Raw genomic sequence first — 20,434 nt, 5'->3', positions numbered from 1 at the left:
TAATGCCCGAATAATGCTCGTTAATCGTTCATAATCGTTCGATTAATCGAATTGAAAAATAATTTGTAACGGCCTAACTGCTGATAAAGATTCGTAATCGAAAAAATAAAACTTACTTGAAGAATTTTATTAACAGCTTCTATGTACTATTAAGATAGCAAAAGTTACAATTCAAAGTAATTCGCTCGTTTAATTAATATGGACTCATTGAATACAATCGTTAAGATTTAGGTAGTGATAAAATAAATTACATTTACAGCTAACACTAACAAATGCGATATATAACGCAGTACGACATTTATCTAACGGAAATTTGCATTAATAAATACGAGTACAGTAGGATTTCGAATTTGACAACAAATGCGTGTTGCCTATTTTACCGTAATCGAGACGCTATTTTGATATGTAAAAATTTTATAAATATGGGTCATAAATGGGCTAAATATAATTAATCAGTGATTTTGCTACAATTGCAACAATATTATACCTAAAAAGTCCGACAAAGCTATCATGCCGACGTAAGCAATTTTTTGTTACCCTGCGGTAAGACGTAATCCTATGGCTATATCTAGCGGAGGCCACCAAAAGGCGGTGGTGGGCATTAGAGGATTAATTAAATAATTTACGCATAACTCAAATAAAAATTTGGCACGATACCTTTTTTAATTCTTATGCGATTTAGTGGCATTATTGAATTGTTTAGATTGATTCGAATAACCAGAATAATCAGAAATGCTTCCCCGGCGTAACGTTCAGTCTTTTTCAATCTTCCAATCTTGATGAGCGCTCGTCCCGATTATTCATTATGAACGATTTGCTGCGAAGGCGAGCTCCTAGACTCCTACCCGACGGCATCGGCTCGTAAGGAACAAACGGAGACGAACAAAGCAGAATGAAATATAGCAGTAGCAATCATCTAACACCGATCGCTCATGAAAAATCACACTGGTGACATCGCTCGCTTCGTTCACGAATGCAAACGGACAAGTAAACTGCCGAATGCGTTCGTGAAAGATTGTTCGTTTTGAATGCTAGGATGCGATTTTCTGCAACCTTGGTAATAGTTTGTGTTCTTGATTTTGTTAAATTGTTTTCAAATACACAATCTTTTGAGAATTGAACGTATGCAATGTTACTACTTTGATAAATGTTACATACAACGCATGTAGCATGTATATATGTTGCATATAGCATGTATACATGAAGAATCGAATGATTACAAGCATGAACATATGCTACTATCACTACAAAGAGACTTACGTAGTCCTGCGTCACCTATATATGCGGTCGTGTCTCTTACACAACCCCTCTGATTTTTTCTTACAGCTTTTATGTTTATGCTTAGAACATTATTTCTAGTATGTATTTTCATGAATACAATGAAGTGCAACATTCCAAATTGCAAGCGGACATTTTTTCGTCAAAGTGATATCAAGATGTCTCAAAGAAATGTCCTTATATCGCTTTCCTACAAGTAGTAACACAAAAAAGAAATTCTTTAAAATGTTCGGACATGATTGTTCAATAAGCAGCATGAGCAACATTGTAATCCGCCCGCGATATTTTTCGTCTGATTTCTGGTAAGCTTTTAAAGTGTTAATTATCATCTAAGACTGTTTTGTAGCAATCTAAGATTGCTTTTTATGGTTTTCTACGTAGTGTTGAGACAAGAGCATATTAGAGTGACTATATACAGAGTGGCGCCAAGTCATCCCAAATGTATGCAATGCGGTTTATCCTAGGTTTTTCTTTCTCTTTCCTGCATACGCGTTGGATAGGTTGTCTGCTCGATTGGAATGACACTGACAGATAATTATCATTCCAATTTTGACATTGTCGCCACTCTGTATATAGTCACTCTAGAGCATATATATCAAACAACGTGAGCTGGCAAATTTATGATAAAAAGGTATCATCTTGGAACAGTGAATTCAACTTAAGAATTTTCAAGCAGTAGCACAAGCATCTATTCGAATAAAAGTATTATTTAAAAGAAGATATCAGAGGCAGATATTCAAGAGCACCATGCAAGCAAAATGTTGGACGGAACGTGTTTTAATTTAAGCAACCGTATACCGTATTGATCGTGAAGTATTAGAAACATTAATTCATTTTTCAAATGCACATCGAAATAGTTAGTCACCCATGTTATCAAATTTTATACGCATAATTCAAGAAGGCTACAAGTGCAAATGACTTTAAAATATATTCCTTACATTTCATTGTAAATGTTCAAATATTTCTCTGGAATAATATAGCTGCATTCATTAATTACAATTAATTTAGTTTTAATTTTCATGCAAGTTCCTCCATATTTCAGAACTATTTCTTCTTCTTTCTACACACACTGATGCAACCCTCGATGGTCACATACCTGGTATATATCAATTTACTTTGGCTTTTGTCATCATTTATGGAATGACAGTTCCGTTCGGCATGGGATTTCGTGTAAGTGCGAACAGGCTGAAAAATCTCTTTTAGTTTCGTAATCGCAAATGGAGACATACAGTACATACAGTGTACAGTGTACAGCTTAGAAATGTTTCCTTGTGGAAGTCTACTCATTTGCCGATCAATTCAGGCTTGGTCTTGGATAATTTCAGTCAGTAATTCACATATGTGAGTATTCCAACGGAAATTCAATAAGGTTTTGCACGGGCGAGCATAACCTCGCTTTTTAACGTCTGTTAGTGGTTTGTTTGGATCGTGGGTTAACATGTTGAAAGTGAATATTGCTTAAAGCCTTAATGGCAAGTCAGAAAAGCACAAAAACTGCCATTCTTAGCGGTTTGGAGGGCGACACTACTGGACAATACGCTTTTAAAACGTTTAACTTCAATTTATGCATATCGTATTTGGCTAACAAGTAGTAAACAAACCACAAGTGGACGTCAATTGGATGAATTGCGTTCATTCGTGACGTCCCCTTGCAAAATCTTATAGATCATTTTGCGATGACGTCATTTTGCCGTCAAATGACACCACTTGGTGGTTTGTTTACATGTTTTTGTCACATCCAGCAGCTTCGATTTGAAATTTTGTGAAGGATTACTGCATCAATTTCTGTAAAATGCATGTAAGGCACTTTCTCTTCAATAAAAACTATAAATTTCTATCATTATCTGCCGGACAAAGATAGAAAACTCAATTCAAAATTGAACACCACGTAAACAAACCACCAAGTGCTGTCAAAAAAGTGTGGTTAGGAGCTCCCGTGTAATGATCTATACTGTATTCAAGGGGTTTCCAACAGCAGTGATTACTACGCACCTTAGAAAAAAGTTACTTTTGGTTACTGATTACCTCTGATTACCAGTAATCAATCCCATGATTACTAAAAATTAGTCGTGATTACCAATGATTACTTAAGATTATCATTGATTATAGTCAATCGCAAGAAGAATTGTACCGTCCGAAGTGGAAAGTGCGCAATCGCTCATAAAAGTGCTATTTTAGCTTATATCGTTTCGGTCTCTTCGGCGCACTTATTGCTTGGAAGATAACGAAAAAGTGCGCCGAAGATACCGAAACGATTTAATGCAAAATAGCACTTTTATGAGCGATATCGCACTTTGGATGGTACAATTTTCCTTGCAATTGACAATACTATACTGATTACCTTTGATTACCTAATTAATTGATAAATGATTACAAAAGTAATCTCTGGTTACTACGCACTAATACGCCTTGCTCCCTTGCTGGAAACCCCTTGACTATTTTACATGACCACTGCTAGAGAGCCTTAGAGAGTCGCCATCTGAAACAAATAATCTAGCAACAATGCAGCTGCGTATGTCAGTGTTGCCGCACGCACAGATTATTCTGTGATCAACAATCATTTGGAATAAATAACTTTTATAAAATCTGGATATGTAATTCCTTTTTATGATAATTTTACCACAGTTAATGGTCGTACCGTAAATAGTTATGCTGCTGTTGTCTGTTATCGCTAATTCTTTTGAGAACCAGCGATTTAAATTGAAGATTTCGAGTTTCTCGATGCTATATATAATAATAACATACTCAAGAAATCTTTCTCTGAGGCTTTTATTTTGAATAATTCATATAAAGATGCTAAAAAGTTAGAAAAATCTGCTTAAAAATTATTCTTGATTTGAGAAAGCGTCTCTCTATCTATAACAGGCTCTCTAGTCGTTACTCTTTTTAAGGCTCTCTAATCGGTGTTTTGACAAGTCTCATGTTCGATTGGACTTACTTTTGACAACTGATTCTGTTCGATTGGAATTTTCGGTTTAAGATGGCGACTCTCTAAGGCTCTCTAACCACTGCGACATTGAGCTTGCTGACGTTTGCCTACACTGATAAAAATAGACACGGCGTTACCAAAAGATCTTACACATGAATTTCAACGTGCAATTAGGCTTATACAAATTTGAAAAAAAGTTTATGCCACCCCCCCCCTTTGAAAATTTTCGAAATGTGAAGGGGCAAAAAATAAAGTATTACATTAGTTTGTTGCATTTTTTAGTGACAAGCAAATGGAACCAAATTTGGCATGTGAAGGTTTTCGAGGGCAAGAATATTTTCTATAGTAAATTAGGACCCCTCCCCACTTTAAGAGGGGGGGCTCCTGTACCAAAGAAACACAATTTTCCTCATAACTCGAGAAGTAATTAAGCAAATGGAACCAAATTTGGCATGTAGGTGTTTTTGGATACAAATTTTTTTTCTATGATGAATTGGGACCCCTCCCCGTTTTAGGAGGGGGGATCCTATACACATGAAATACAAATTTCCTCATAACTGAAGAACTAATCAAGCAAATGAAACAAAATTTGGCATGTGAAAGTTTTCGAGGGCAAGAATATTTTCTATGGTAAATAAGGACCCCTCCCCACTTTAAGAGGAGGGGCTCCTATACAAACAAAATACAAATTTCCTCATAACTCGAGAACTAATCAAGCAAATGGAACAAAACTTGGCACGTGGGTGTTTTTGGAGACAAAAATTTTTTCTATCATGAATTGGGACCCCTCCCCACTTTAGGAAGGGGGCTCCTATACAAATGAAATGCAAATTTCCTCATAACTCGAGAATTAATCAAGCAAATGGAACCAAATTTGGCATGTGAAAGTTTTCTAAGGCATGAATATTTTCTATGGTGAATTAGAACCTCTCCCCACTTTAAGAGAGGGGGCTCCTATACAAACGAAATACAAATTTCCTCATAACTCGAGAACTAATCAAGCAAATGGAACCAAATTTGACACGTGGATGTTTTTGGAGACAAAAATTTTTTTTATGATGAACTGCGACCCCTCCTCACTTTAGGAGGGGGGGCTCCTATACAAATGAAATACAAATTTCCTCATAACTCAAGAGCTAATCAAGCTAATGAAACCAAATTTGGCATGTGAAAGTTTTCGAGAGCAAGAATATTTTCTATGGTGAATTAGGACCCCTCCCAACCTTAAGAGGGGGGGCTCCTATACAAACGAAATACAAATTTCCTCATAACTCGAGAACTAATCAAGCAAATAGAACCAAATTTGGCATGTGCAGGTTTCTGGAGGCAAAAATATTTTCTTTGGTGAATTAGGACCCCTCCCAACTTTAAGAGGGGGTGCTTCTACACAAATGAAATACAAATTTCCTCATAATTCGAGAACTAATCAAGCAAATGGAACCATATTTGGCATGTGGGTGTTTTGGAGGCAACCATTTTTTCTATGATGAATTAGGACCCCTTACCTTTTAAAGAGGGGGGGCTCTCATACAAACGAAATACAAATTTCCTCATAACTCTAGAACTAATCAAGCAAATGGAACCAAATTTATACTTTGGGTGTTTTTGTAGGCAAGAATATTTTCTATGGTATATTTTCTATGGATTTCCCCACTTTAAGAGGGGGGGGGGGGCTCCTATACAAATGAAAAACAAATTTCCTCATAACTCGAGAACTAATCAAGCAAATGGAACCAAATTTGACATGTAAGCGGTTTTGGACGCAAGATTTTTTTCTATGGTGAATTGAGACCCCTCTCTTCTTTAGAAAGCGAGTTATGGCCCATCTCCCCTTTAAGAGGGTGGGCTTCCATACAAATGAAAGGCAAATTTCCTCTTATCTCGAGAACTAATCAATCAAATGGAACTAAATTTGGCATGTGGGAGTTTTAGATGGCAGAAATTTTTTCTATGGTGAATTACGACCCCTTCCCCTTTTAAGAGGGGAGCTCCCATAGAAATGAAATTCAAATTTCCTTATAACTTGAGAATTAATCAAGCAAATGGAACCAAATTTGGCATGTGGGAGATTTTGGAATCTTGAATTTATTTTATGATAGTTAGAGACCTCTTACCCCTGTGGTAGGGAGATATGGACTCTCATACAAATAAAACAGAAATTTTTGCGAAACTCAAAAACTAATCGAACTCGAGAAATTCGAGACTCTTCCATAAAACATTAGTCAATACAAGACCACAAAAACTATCTATAGTAACACTAGATCATTCAGGACGAGACGGTCGCGAGTGTTGCCGGTGGCCCGCCGTCGGAAGCGCCGTCCATTGGGGAGCTTGCAAAACTCGAGATTGTGACAAAGATCATCCGAGATTCATGATTATGTACAACACAGGTTAATTTGTGGCAATACGAAGTTTGTCGGGTCAGCTAGTATATATATATATATATATCACCTTAGAAGATACGGTACTATCAGACACCGGAGAAGATAACTCAGGGAGTGGGGTTTAGGTATCCCGACCCCCCTAATGGGGCGTGAGGATCCCGACCCACTAAAACCCTACTCGAGTCTCCAGCCTCAATCCCCCCTGGCACCACCTTATCGGTATTACTTCAGGGAGGGGCTATTGTGCTTAATGCACTCGCTTAGATAACTACTGGACTATGGTAGTTAGGCTGTTTATTCGTCGTTGATCGGCTCTCCAGTGGTTTTGTAGCTCGAGTACAATCTGGGTAGCAGCCGCATTGACCGCTCCCCAGATGTCCGAGCTGGAACACATCTTTTGGACTAAGTTATCCGGGGTAGTGTCCTGTCCGGTCCCTGCCACCATGTTGCTTCTCGCACCCGCGAAACGAGGGCATATGAAGAAAGCATGTTCTGCAGTTTCCTCAACATCCACGCATTTGGGACACGCGGTGGACTCCGCATGCCCAAACATATGCAGGTACTGTCTGAAGCAACCATGCCCTGACAGAATCTGTGTCAGGTGGAAGTTGACTTCGCCGTGGCGCCTGTTGACCCACCCAGATAGTTCCGGGATAAGTCGATGTGTCCACCGACCTTTTGTGGAATTAGACCATGCCCGCTGCCATGTGGTCATCGAGGCCGATCCTGTGGTACTCCGTATGCCTCTAGTTCCACGTTGGTTGAAGCACTCTACGTCTTTGCTGATGATAATGCCAATAGGCATCATACCTGCTAAGACGCAGATTGCGTCATGTGAAACTGTGCGATACGCACTCGCCACTCTCAAGCACATGAGACGATAGGTGCTTTCCAGCTTGGCTAGATAGCTGTGAGAAATGCGTTTAATAGCGCTAGCTGGGACTCCATAGCCAATTCGCTTCGGAACGTCCAGGTGCCGGTGTCGCTGTACAGGATCCTGGAAAATTATTTCCAGAATCGTGTGCTATGCTACAACACGGAGGAGGGTCAGAAGTGCGTTCCAATCACCGCAGGGGTCCCGCAAGGTTCCATACTGGGCCCGGTGTTGTGGAACGTCATGTATGACGAGGTGTTGAAGCTAAAGTTCCCGGTAGGGGTGGTGATAGTTGGCTTTGCGGACGATATCACCTTGGAAGTCTATGGTGAATCTATCAGAGAGGTTGAGTTGACGGCTGCCCACTCTATAAGCATTGTTGAAGATTGGATGCGATCCAGGAAACTGGAGCTAGCGCATCATAAAACGGAGGTTATCGTGGTGAACAACCGCAAGTCGGTACAGCAAGCAAAGATCAGCGTCGGGGACTGCACTATTTCGTCAACGCGGTCCTTAAAACTTCTGGGAGTCATGGTCGACGACAAGCTCAAGTTCGGGAGCCACGTCGACTATGCCTGCAAGAAGGCATTGTCTCGTATGATGTCTAATAGCTCTGCGGTATATGGCAGCAAGCGAAGGCTATTAGCCAACGTGGTCCAGTCTATACTTAGGTATGGCGGACCGGTGTGGTCATCGGCGTTAGGTACCAAAAGCTATCTAGCCAAGCTGGAAAGCACCTATCGTCTCATGTGCTTGAGAGTGGCGAGTGCGTATCGCACAGTTTCACATGACGCAATCTGCGTCTTAGCAGGTATGATGCCTATTGGCATTATCATCAGCAAAGGCGTAGAGTGCTTCAGCCAACGTGGAACTAGAGGCATACGGAGTACCGCAAGATCGGCCTCGATGACCACATGGCAGCGGGCATGGTCTAATTCCACAAAAGGTCGGTGGACACATCGACTTATCCCGGAACTATCTGGGTGGGTCAACAGGCGCCACGGCGAAGTCAACTTCCACCTGACACAGATTCTGTCAGGGCATGGTTGCTTCAGACAGTATCTGCATATGTTTGGGCATGCGGAGTTCACCGCGTGTCCCGAATGCGTGGATGTTGAGGAAACTGCAGAACATGCTTTCTTCATATGCCCTCGTTTCGCGGGTGCGAGAAGCAACATGATGGCAGGGACCGGACAGGACACTACCCCGGATAACTTAGTCCAAAAGATGTGTTCCAGCTCGGACATCTGGGGAGCGGTCAATGCGGCTGCTACCCAGATTGTACTCGAGCTACAAAACCACTGGAGAGCCGATCAACGGCGAATAAACAGCCTAACTACCATAGTCCAGTAGTTATCTAAGCGAGTGCATTAAGCACAATAGCCCCTCCCTGAAGTAATACCGATAAGGTGGTGCCAGGGGGGATTGAGGCTGGAGACTTGAGTAGGGTTTTAGTGGGTCGGGATCCTCACGCCCCATTAGGGGGGTTGGGATACCTAAACCCCACTCCCTGAGCTATCTTCTCCGGTGTCTGATAGTACCGTATCTTCTAAGGTGCTCAGCGGATTTCCCAACTCGTAAAACATTCTATATATATATATATATATATATATATATATATATATATATATAAACTAGCTGACCCGACAAACTTCGCGTTGCCACAAATCAACCTGTGTTGTACATAAATCATGAATTTCGGATGATCTTTGTCATAATCCCGAGTTTTGCAAGCCCCCAGTGGGCGGCGCTTCCGTCGGCGGGTCACCGGCAACACTCGCGACCGTCTCATCCTGAATGATCTAGTGTTACTATAGATAGTTTTTGTGGTCTTGTATTGACTAATGTTTTATGGAAGTCTCGAATTTCTCGAGTTCGATTAGTTTTTGAGTTTCGCAAAAATTTCTGTTTTATTTGTATGAGAGACGATATCCCCCTACCACAGGGGTGAGAGGTCTCTAAAGTTCTCTAAATAAATTCAAGACTCCAAAATCTCCCACATGCCAAATTTGGTTCCATTTGCTTGATTAGTTCTCAAGTTATAAGCAAATTTGCATTTCATTTGTATGGAAGCCCACCCTCTTAAAGGGGAGATGGGCCAAAACTCGCTTTCTAAAGAAGAGAGGGGTCTCAATTCACCATAGAAAAAAATCTTGCTTCCAAAACCTCCACATGCCAAATTTTGTTCCATTTGCTTGATTAGTTCTTGAGTTATGAGGAAATTTGTATTTCATGTGTATAGGATCCCCCCTCCTAAACCGGGGAGGGGTCCCAATTTGGTTCCATTTGCTTCATTAGTTCTCGAGTTATAAGGAAATTTGTATTTCGTTTATATGAGAGCCCCCCCTCTTAAAAAGGTAAGGGGTCCTAATTCATCATAGAAAAAATGGTTGCCTCCAAAAACACCCACATGCCAAATATGGTTCCATTTGCTTGATTAGTTCTCGAGTTATGAGGAAATTTGTATTTCATTTGTGTAGAAGCACCCCCTCTTAAAGTTGGGAGGGGTCCTAATTCACCATAGAAAATATTCTTGCCTTCGAAAACTTTCACATGCCAAATTTTGTTCCATTTGCTTGATTAGTTCTCGAGTTATAAGGAAATTTGTATTTCATTTGTATAGGAGCCTCCCCTCCTAAAGTGAGGAGAGGTCCCAATTCATCATAGAAAAAAATTTTGTCTCCAAAAACATTCACGTGTCAAATTTGGTTCCATTTGCTTGATTAGTTCTCGAGTTATGAGGAAATTTGTATTTCGTTTGTATAGGAGCCCCCCCTCTTAAAGTGGGGAGAGGTTCTAATTCACCGTAGAAAATATTCTTGCTCTAGAAAACTCTCACATGACAAATATGGTTCTATTTGCTTGATTAATTCTCGAGTTATGAGGAAATTTGTATTTCATTTGTATAGGAGCCCCCCTTCCTACAGTGGGGAGGGGTCCCAATTCATCATAGAAAAAAATTTTTGTCTCCAAAAACACCCACATGCCAAATTTGGTTCCATTTGCTTGATTACTTCTCGAGTTATGAGGAAATTTGTGTTTCTTTGGTACAGGAGCCCCCCCTCTTAAAGTGGGGAGGGGTCCTAATTCACTATAGAAAATATTCTTGCCCTCGAAAACCTTCACATGCCAAATTTGGTTCCATTTGCTTGATTAGTTCTCGAGTTATGAGGAAATTTGTATAGAAGCCCCCCCTCTTAAAGGGGAGAGGAGTTATAATTCCCCTTATAAAGCGGAGAGGGGTCTCAATTTACCATGTAATAAATTCTTGTCACCAAAAACACCCACATGCCAAATTTTGTTCTATTTGCTTGATTAGTTGTCGAGTTATGCAGAAATTTGTTTCATTTGTATGGGAGCCCCCCCCTCTTAGTGTGGGGAGGGGTTTCTAACCATCACTAAAACCTTTCCTGGCCCCAAAAACCTTCACATGCATATTTTCACGCCGATTGGTTCAGTAGTTTTCGATTCTATAAGGAACATACGGACAGACAGACAGACAGAAATATATATATACTAGCTGACCTGACAAACTTCGTATTGCCACAAATTAACCTGTGTTGTACATAAATCATGAATCTCGGATGATCTTTGTCACAATCTCGAGCTTTGCAAGCCCCCCAGTGGGCGGCGCTTCCGACGGCGGGTCACCGGCAACACTCGCGACCGTCTCATCCTGATTGATCTAGTGTTACTATAGATAGTTTTTGTGGTCTTGTATTGACTAATGTTTTATGGAAGAGTCTCGAATTTCTCGAGTTTGATTAGTTTTTGAGTTTCGCAAAAATTTCTGTTTTATTTGTATGAGAGTCCATATCCCCCTACCACAGGGGTGAGAGGTCTCTAACTATCGTAAAAAATTCAAGACTCCAAAATCTCCCACATGCCAAATTTGGTTCCATTTTCTTGATTAGTTCTCAAGTTATAAAGAAATTTGAATTTCATTTGTATGGGAGCTCCCCTCTTAAAAGGGGAAGGGGTCGTAATTCACCATAGAAAAAATTTCTGCCATCTAAAACTCCCACATGCCAAATTTGGTTCCATTTGATTGATTAGTTCTCGAGATAAGAGGAAATTTGCCTTTCATTTGTATGGAAGCCCACCCTCTTAAAGGGGAGATGGGCCATAACTCGCTTTCTAAAGAAGAGAGGGGTCTCAATTCACCATAGAAAAAAATCTTGCGTCCAAACCCACTTACATGTCAAATTTGGTTCCATTTGCTTGATCAGTTCTCGAGTTATGAGGAAATTGGTTTTTCATTTGTATAGGAGCCCCCCCCCCTCTTGAAGTGGGGAAATCCATAGAAAATATACCATAGAAAATATTCTTGCCTACAAAAACACCCACATGATAAATTTGGTTCCATTTGCTTGATTAGTTCAAGAGTTATGAGGAAATTTGTATTTCGTTTGTATGAGAGCCCCCCCTCTTAAAAAGGTAAGGAGTCCTAATTGATCATAGAAAAAATGGTTGCCTCCAAAAACACCCACATGCCAAATATGGTTCCATTTGCTTGATTAATTCTCGAATTATGAGGAAATTGGTATTTCATTTGTGTAGAAGCACCCCCTCTTAAAGTTGGGAGGGGTCCCAATTCACCATAGAAAATATTTTTGCCTCCAGAAACCTCCACATGCCAAATTTGGTTCTATTTGCTTGATTAGTTCTCGAGTTATGAGGAAATTTGAATTTCATTTGTAAGAGAGCCCCCCCTCCTAAAGTGGGTAGGGGTCCCAATTCATCATAGAAAAAATGTTTGTCTCTGAAAACACCCACGTGTCAAATTTGGTTCCATTTGCTTGATTAGTTCTCGAGTTATGAGGAAATTCGTATTTCATTTGTATAGGAGCCCCCCCTCTTAAAGTGAGGAGGGGTTCTAATTCACCATAGAAAATATTCATGCCCTAGGAAACTTTCACATGCCAAATTTGGTTCCATTTGCTTGATTAATTCTCGAGTTATGAAGAAATTTGCATTTCATTTGTATAGGAGCCCCCCTTCCTAAAGTGGGGAGGGGTCCTTATTTACCATAGAAAATATTCTTGCCCTCGAAAACTTCCACATGCCAAATTTTGTTCCATATTCTTGATTAGTTCTTCAGTTATGAGGAAATTTGTATTTCATGTGTATAGGATCCCTCCTCCTAAAACGGGGAGGGGTCCCCATTCATCATAGAAATTTTGTCTCCAAAAACACCCACATGCCAAGTTTTGTTCCATTTGCTTAAGTACTTCTCGAGTTATGAGGAAAATTGTGTTTCTTTGGTACAGGAGCCCCCCCTCTTAAAGTGGGGAGGAGTCCTAATATACTATAGAAAATATTCTTGCCCTCGAAAACTTTCACATGCCAAATTTGGTTCTATTTGCTTGATTAGTTCTCGAGTTATGAGGAAATTTGTATGGAAGCCCCCCCCTTTTAAAGAGGAGAGGAGTTATAATTCCCCTTATAAAGAGGGGAGGGGTCTCAATTTACCATAGAATAAATTCTTGTCACCGAAAACACCCACATGCCAAATTTTGTTCTATTTGCTTGATTAGTTGTCGAGTTATGCAGAAATTTGTGTCTCATTTGTATGGGAGCCCCCCCTCTTAGTGGGAGGAGGGGTTTCTAACCATCACTAAAACCTTTCCTGGCCCCAAAAAACCTCTACATGCATATTTTCATGCCGATTGGTTCAGTAGTTTTCGATTCTATAAGGAACATACGGACAGACAGACAGAAATCCTTCTTTATAGGTATAGTATATATATATATATATATATATATATATATATATATATATATATATATATATATATATATATATATATATATATATATATATATATATATATATATATATATATATATATATATATATATATATACATATTGACACTTCACAACTTAACTTATCAATTTAAAAAAATTGTAACAAGTAACATGAGTTACTATTAAAAAATTTGAATTTATCATAATTTTTTCGCGTATGAAAATCTTACGTAAGAAATGATTAAGCCCTCCTCCCCCCCAAAAAATAAGATTTTGTAAGATTTTGCGTAACCCCACCTCCCCCATTATAACTTACGTAATTCGTGCACGGCCCCTAAATAGTATTTAATTTTTCATTTATTTCATATATGCTGCATATTTATTCAAGTTATGAATTATGCGTTGAATAAGGCCATTGCAAATCATTTTCAAAGTTTTTGTCACCCCCCCTTGGAAATTGGCTTGAAACTTCGGGGGGCAAAAAAATAATTTGTAGGATATGAGTCAAATTTCTTTTTATAAAATCAATTGTCTGTGGGCTCTACAGTCTGAAAAACTCTAAAAATGAGTCTGAGTTGAATTAACGCTTCTAGCACGAAACAGAAATGGAAATTCGAACAATGGAATTTTCGAAAATCGTCCAAAAAAATTTCCTTCGTTTTTGTCTTTTTTCGTATATTTTTGCATAGAAAATAATAACGTATATATTATAAGCAAGAATAGATTCGGTTGTCACGTTTAAACGTTAAATAAAAATTCGGGGGACTCCACATGCCCAAACTTGTGCAGATACTGTCTAAAACAACTATACCCTGACAGAATTTGTGACAGGTGGAAGTTGACTTCGCCGTGATGCCTGTTGAGCCACCCGGATAGTTCCGGGATAAGTCGATCCGAACGCTGATCATTTGGTTGAGGTGCTGTCGCGAGCGTGTGGCGCCACCATGCCTAGGAAAAGCCGACCTAGGTATGGTAGGTCATCGGTTTACTGGTGGACAGAAGAAATTGCGGAACTCCGCGGAGCCTGCTTTCGTGCAAGGAGAATTATGCAAAGAGCTCGTTCGGACGAGGGCACAGCAGAATGTCGAGTAGCACTAGCGCAGAGCGATCGCCAGATATGCTGGAGCGGATCATAGAGGGCCTCTTTCCGCGCCACGAGCCAAGGCCCTGGCCTCAGGCCGCTGAGTCGTCCCACGGCCGACGTTCCAGTATCTCAGACCATAGCGTAGGATGGTCGGCCTCCGTGCCGAACGTAACGTAACGTGGGCGACGGCGGTTTAGAGGTCGGGGAGGAAGTGACGGTTACGAATGAGGAACTCATTGAGATCGCTAAATCCCTAAAGGTGAGCAAGGCACCAGGCTCCCGAATTATTCGGGGCAGTAATGAGTAGATGCCTGGAAGCTGGCCACTTTCCGGACAGATGGAAGCGACAGAACCTGGTCGTATTGCCGAAGCCTGGAAAACCTCCGGGTGTCCCCTCGTCATATAGGCCGATCTGTCTGCTCGATACTGCCGGCAAGGTGCTGGAAAGGGTTATCCTTAACAGAGTCGTACAGTACACTGAGGGTACAAACGGTCTGTCAAGGAACCAATTCGGCTTCCGAAAAGGCAAATCTACGGTGGATGCCATCTTGTCTGTCACTAAGACAGCTGAGATGGCGACCCAGCGCAAGAGGACAGGTATTCGCTATTGCGCAGTTGTCTCGCTCGATGTGAGAAATGCGTTTAATAGTGCTAGCTGGGACTCCATAGCCAACTCGCTTCGGAACGTCCAAGTGCCGGTGTCACTGTACAGAATCCTGGAAAATTATTTCAAGAATCGTGTGCTATGCTACAACACGGAGGAGGGTCAGAAGTGCGTTCCAATCACCGCAGGGGTTCCGCAAGGTTCCATACTGGGCCCGGTGTTGTGGAACGTCGTGTATGACGAGGTGTTGAAGCTAAAGTTCCCGGTAGGGGTGGTGATTTTCGGCTTTGCGGATGACATCACCTTGGAAGTCTATGGTGAATCTATCAGAGAGGTAGAGTTGACGGCTGCCTACTCTATAAGCATTGTTGAAGATTGGATGCGATCCAGGAAACTGGAGCTAGCGCATCATAAAACGGAGGTTATCGTGGTGAACAACCGCAAGTCGGTACAGCCAGCAAATATCAGCGTTGGGGACTGCACTATTTCGTCAACGCGGTCCTTAAAACTTCTGGGAGTCATGGTCGACGACAAGCTCAAGTTCGGGAGCCACGTCGACTATGCCTGCAAGAAGGCTTCCACAGCTATTTCGGCATTGTCTCGTATGATGTCTAATAGCTCTGCGGTATATGGCAGCAAGCGAAGGCTATTAGCCAACGTGGTCCAGTCCATACTCAGGTATGGCGGGCCGGTGTAGTCATCGGCGTTAGGTACCAAAAGCTATCTAGCCAAGCTGGAAAACACCTATCGTCTCATGTGCTTAAGAGTGGCGAGTGCGTATCGCACAGTTTCACATGACGCAATCTGCGTCTTAGCGGGTATGATGCCTATTGGTATCATCATCAGCGAGGACGTAGAGTGCTTCAACCAACGTGGAACTAGAGGCATACGCAGTACCAAAAGATTGATCTCGATGATCACATGGCAGCGGGCATGGTCTAATTCCACAAAAGGCCGGTGGACGCATCGACTTATCCCGGAACTATCCGGGTGGCTCAACAGGCGTCACGGCGAAGTCAACTTCCACCTGTCACAAATTCTGTCAGGGTATAGTTGTTTTAGACAGTATCTGCACAAGTTTGGGCATGTGGAGTCCCCCGAATTTTTATTTAACGTTTAAACGTGACAACCGAATCTATTCTTGCTTATAATATATACGTTATTATTTTCTATGCAAAAATATACGAAAAAAGACAAAAACGAAGGAAAATTTTTTTGGACGATTTTCGGAAATTCCATTGTTCGAATTTCCATTTCTGTTTCGTGCTAGAAGCGTTAATTCAACTCAGACTCATTTTTAGAGTTTTTCAGACTGTAGAGCCCACAGACAATTGATTTTATAAAAAGAAATTTGACTCATATCCTACAAATTATTTTTTTGCCCCCCGAAGTTTCAAGCCAATTTCCAAGGGGGGGTGACAAAAACTTTGAAAATGATTTGCAATGGCCTTATTCAACGCATAATTCATATCTTGAATAAATATGCAGCATATATGAAATAAATGAAAAATTAAATACTATTTAGGGGCCGTGCAATAATTACGTAAGGTATAATGGGGGAGGTGGGGTTACGCAAAATCTTACAAAATCTTATTTGGGGGGGAGGGGGGCTTAATCATTTCTTACGTAAGATTTTCATACGCGAAAAAATTATGATAAATTCAAATTTTTTAATAGTAACTCATGTTACTTGTTACAATTTTTTTTAATTGATAAGTTAAGTTGTGAAGTGTCAAAATCCTTCATGCTACAAGGCAATGCGTAGCAACCAGCTGAGTATTTTGGCCTTGCCCACTCAGCGAGACAGCAGGCGGCCTACTTGTTCCAGAGCCATCTGATGTTATCGTTTTATGCTATTATTCCAACATATTTGGTTGCAATTGCCTATCCCAATCCCGCAAGGCAGCCGTAAAATCCCTCATGATATCACTAGAAACATTTTTGTTTAAAAGTAGCTAATGTATAGCTCTATCAATGAAACAAGCGCTTGATAAGTTACTATACAATAAAAATGTTTCCAAAGATCTTGCCTGCCGCGTGTGACCAGAGTGGGTTCAGTATTTTGCTTAAAGGCAAACCGTGGAATTTTGTGAACGCTAGTGAGTTTCTGAGCATATACTAACATCTATTGCCAACCTCAATGCTGAAATACGTTCGGTTCGTGAATGGGCTATGAAGGGATTTACAACAGATTTTTTTTTTTGTATGCCAGAAGGGCATTGGGTTAAAAGGCCACTGCGACAGTCTTAATGATTGTCTTTTGTGGCAGGCCCCGATTGCTGTACACAGTTTACGGATCGCTCATACCCATTGATGGAGTTGAGCGGAATAGTTGTAATCCTGTGCCCCAATTCGGTACTACATGGTTTATAAAGCCAATGACCGTTTTGGGATTTAGGCTCCATACCTGATATGGAGTAAGAAGGAAACTTCCTAAGAAGTTGTGCCTTGATAATGCAAGAGCTCCGCAATAGCAGAGCAGATGCGCTGAACTTTCAGGTTCAGAGTTACAAAAGCGGCAGGTGTCAGATGATACCTTGCCGATATTCTTTAAATGATAAAGAGCGGGGCTGTGTCCTGTTAGGAGTCCCGTGATCGTGCGTAGTTCACTACGAGTTAAATGGAGTAGTTTTTTAGCTACTGCAGGGTTTGGGTAGATAAACTGTTTAGCTTGTCTACAACCCTGTGTTTGATTCCAACGGGATGCTATTTCTAGCTTTTCCCATGTCATCAGTTCGCCTTTCACGGCGGATGTGGAGGTGCCCAGAAACGGTTCAGGACCAATAAATTGCTGAGCTGATCCTTGTCTTGCTAGGTTGTCAGCAAATTCATTGCCCTCGATTCCGCAGTGACCGGGCACCCAAAGTAATAAAACTTTGTTTTGGCGGGAGAGTTCCCTCAATGCTGTGCCGCACTCCCAAACTAATTTGGACACGCATTTGGCGGACTTGAGAGCCAGTAGTGCTGCTTGGCTGTCCGTGAAGATACCGATTTTCGCATGCCTGTACTTTCGTTTCAAGCATATTGTCGCACAGATGTATATGGCATATACTTCTGCTTGAAAAACGGTGGGCCACTTTCCTAATGAGATAGTTTCCCTGATGCCGGGTCCGTAGACTCCGGAGCCTGTGCAGGCCCCCATTTTTGAACCATCTGTAAAAAAACAGATAGTTCCAGATGGAAGATCTGGCCCTCCATTATTCCACATTGAGCGATCTGTTTCAATCACCTCATATGGAACGTCCATATTGGGCCTGGCTTCCATGCAGTCAGAGACTGAAGTTACTAAGGGTGTCAGATTGAATTCCCGAAGTATGCGAAGATGACCGATTTGGTCACCTTCGAGTATGGTTTTACTCCTTTGCAACCGTAGTGCGCCGAGCTCTGCTTCCTTCTTCACATGAAGATGCAAAGGCAGTAAGCATAGCATTGCCTCCATGGCTGCAGTAGGTGTTGTACGCATGGCACTGGTAGCTGTAAGACAGGCCAGGCGCTGAACTTTGTTTAGTTTGGCTTGGGCTGTCACCTCATTCACCTTTGGCCACCATACGACTGCAGCATAGGTTATCCTAGGCCGTGCAATAGTAGTATATGACCAGAAGGCTAGTTGAGGTTTCAATCCCCAGGTTTTGCCAAACAGTGACCTGCATGCCCAGATAGCCGAAGTTGCTTTCTTAACAGCATAATCTAGGTGGGCAGCCCAGTTCAGTTTTTTATCGAGAATTATTCCGAGGTGTTTGACTTCATTACTGAAGCCCAGTCTGACACCATTCAGTATAGGCGGAGTAATGGTATGTTTCCTTCGCTTAGTGAATGGTATAACGACTGTTTTGGTGGGATTTACATTAAGTCCCTCTTGTGAGCACCATAACATGGTGGTGTTTAGAGCTCCTTGCAAGCGACTTGACAGTACTGCGTCAAACTTTCCTCTGACGATAAGTACAACGTCGTCGGCGTAAGCAATGGTCTCATAACCAAGCTGTGACAGCTTGTGAAGGAGTGCGTCGGCCACCAGTGACCAGAGCAGGGGGGAGAGAACTCCTCCCTGTGGACATCCTTTGATCACCGAAATCGTGACCGACGTATCTCCCAATGATGCTGTAATTTGTCTGCTCGAGAGCATTGCTTGAATCCAGCTCATTGTAGTGTGGTCGATTCTCTTTTGACAGAGAGCCGTATTAATTGACGCAAAGGATGTGTTATCGAAAGCGCCTTCAATATCAAGAAAAGCACAAAGTGCCGTCTCTTGATATTTGAGCGATTTCTCAATTAACGTCACTAAGCAGTGCAGTGCGGTTTCCGTAGATTTACCGTGTTGGTATGCATGTTGATTTACATGTAACGGAGAGTTTTTTAAAAACTCATTGCGGATATAGTTATCCGTGATTTTCTCCATCAGCTTAAGAAGCGTTGAAGTCAGACTTATTGGTCTGAAAGCCTTAGGCATGGTTTTGTCTTTTTTGCCAGCCTTAGGTATGAACACCACCCTTACTCTCCGCCAATTCTCTGGGATATACCCCAAAGTGAAACTGGCTCGAAAGAGGTTGATGAGCTCGGACATTATAACACCGTCCGTTTTTTGTAAGAAAATGGGTAGAATACCATCCGGACCTGGAGATTTCATTGGTTCAAAAGAGCTGAGTGCCCAATTGATCGAGGCCTCCGTAAACAATCGGCGTGCAAGTAGAACCAAATCATTTGGCACATTGTGTAATGACCCATTCCACTGATGCCCGCCTAAGTTTTGCCCAGTGGTCACTGTCGAACCAGGGAAGTGCGTGTTCATCAGAACTTCCAGAGTTTCCCTGGTGGTAACAGTGAGACTCCCATCCTCTTTTTTCAATTGCTCTAGACCATTGCAATGGTCCTTGGACATCGCTTTCTGCAGACGCGTAGCCTCTGGCAGAGTTTGAATGCTTTCGCAAAATTTGACTCGTGATTTCCTTTTGGCTTTGCGTAGCTCAGCGTTGTATTTGGTGAGGGAAGCTCTGTAGTCTTCCCAGTTAGACGTGATTTTGGCCCTGTTGAACAGACGCCTTGCCTTCCGACGGAGATTGCTAAGCGTCTCATTCCACCAGGGCACATCACGGCAAACTGTTCGCGTGTTTACGGGACAGTTTGTGTTATACGCGTCTGTGATCCTACATTGCAGGTCACTAGCGGCGATATCCAGCTCAACTGGAGTTCGTATATTATTGTGACAGGAATTACGTGAGGCAATCAGATGATCACTAAAGGAACTCCAATTAGTTTTCCTCGGATTCCTGAATTGTTCACTCTTTAGAGGATTAGCCTCGATGTCGAAAATGATATGTCTGTGGTCTGATAAACTTGGTTCATCAGAGACATGCCAATTTTTGACTTTCTCAGCTATAGAGGCGCTACATAGAGTAAGGTCTAGGACCCCTTGTCTGATAGCGTTTATAAAGGTGGGGTCATTCCCTACATTGATTACATTGACATCGTTAGAAGTAAGATATTCAAGTAGGTACTCACCCCTGTTGTTTGTGTCCGAGCTGCCCCATATCGT

At 41.6% G+C, this 20,434-nt stretch overlaps 1 protein-coding gene across 1 annotated transcript in view; it reads left to right on the top strand.

Moving 5' to 3' along the window:
* Positions 1-2,483: 2,483 nt before the first annotated feature.
* LOC128734911 (probable tRNA N6-adenosine threonylcarbamoyltransferase, mitochondrial) overlaps positions 2,484-20,434 on the top strand; it is a 175,472-nt gene continuing 157,521 nt past the window's right edge. The window contains exon 1 of the mRNA XM_053829312.1: positions 2,484-2,619. Within this exon, the coding sequence (XP_053685287.1) occupies positions 2,540-2,619 (80 nt within the window). The 5' untranslated portion in view covers positions 2,484-2,539. The remainder of the gene's footprint in view (positions 2,620-20,434) is intronic.

The sequence above is a fragment of the Sabethes cyaneus genome, chromosome 2 (genome assembly GCF_943734655.1).
Source record: "Sabethes cyaneus chromosome 2, idSabCyanKW18_F2, whole genome shotgun sequence".
NCBI classification, from domain to species: Eukaryota; Metazoa; Arthropoda; class Insecta; order Diptera; family Culicidae; genus Sabethes; species Sabethes cyaneus.
The sequence above is the reverse complement of the archived record's forward strand: the minus strand, read 5'-3'. Positions and strand labels throughout refer to the sequence as shown.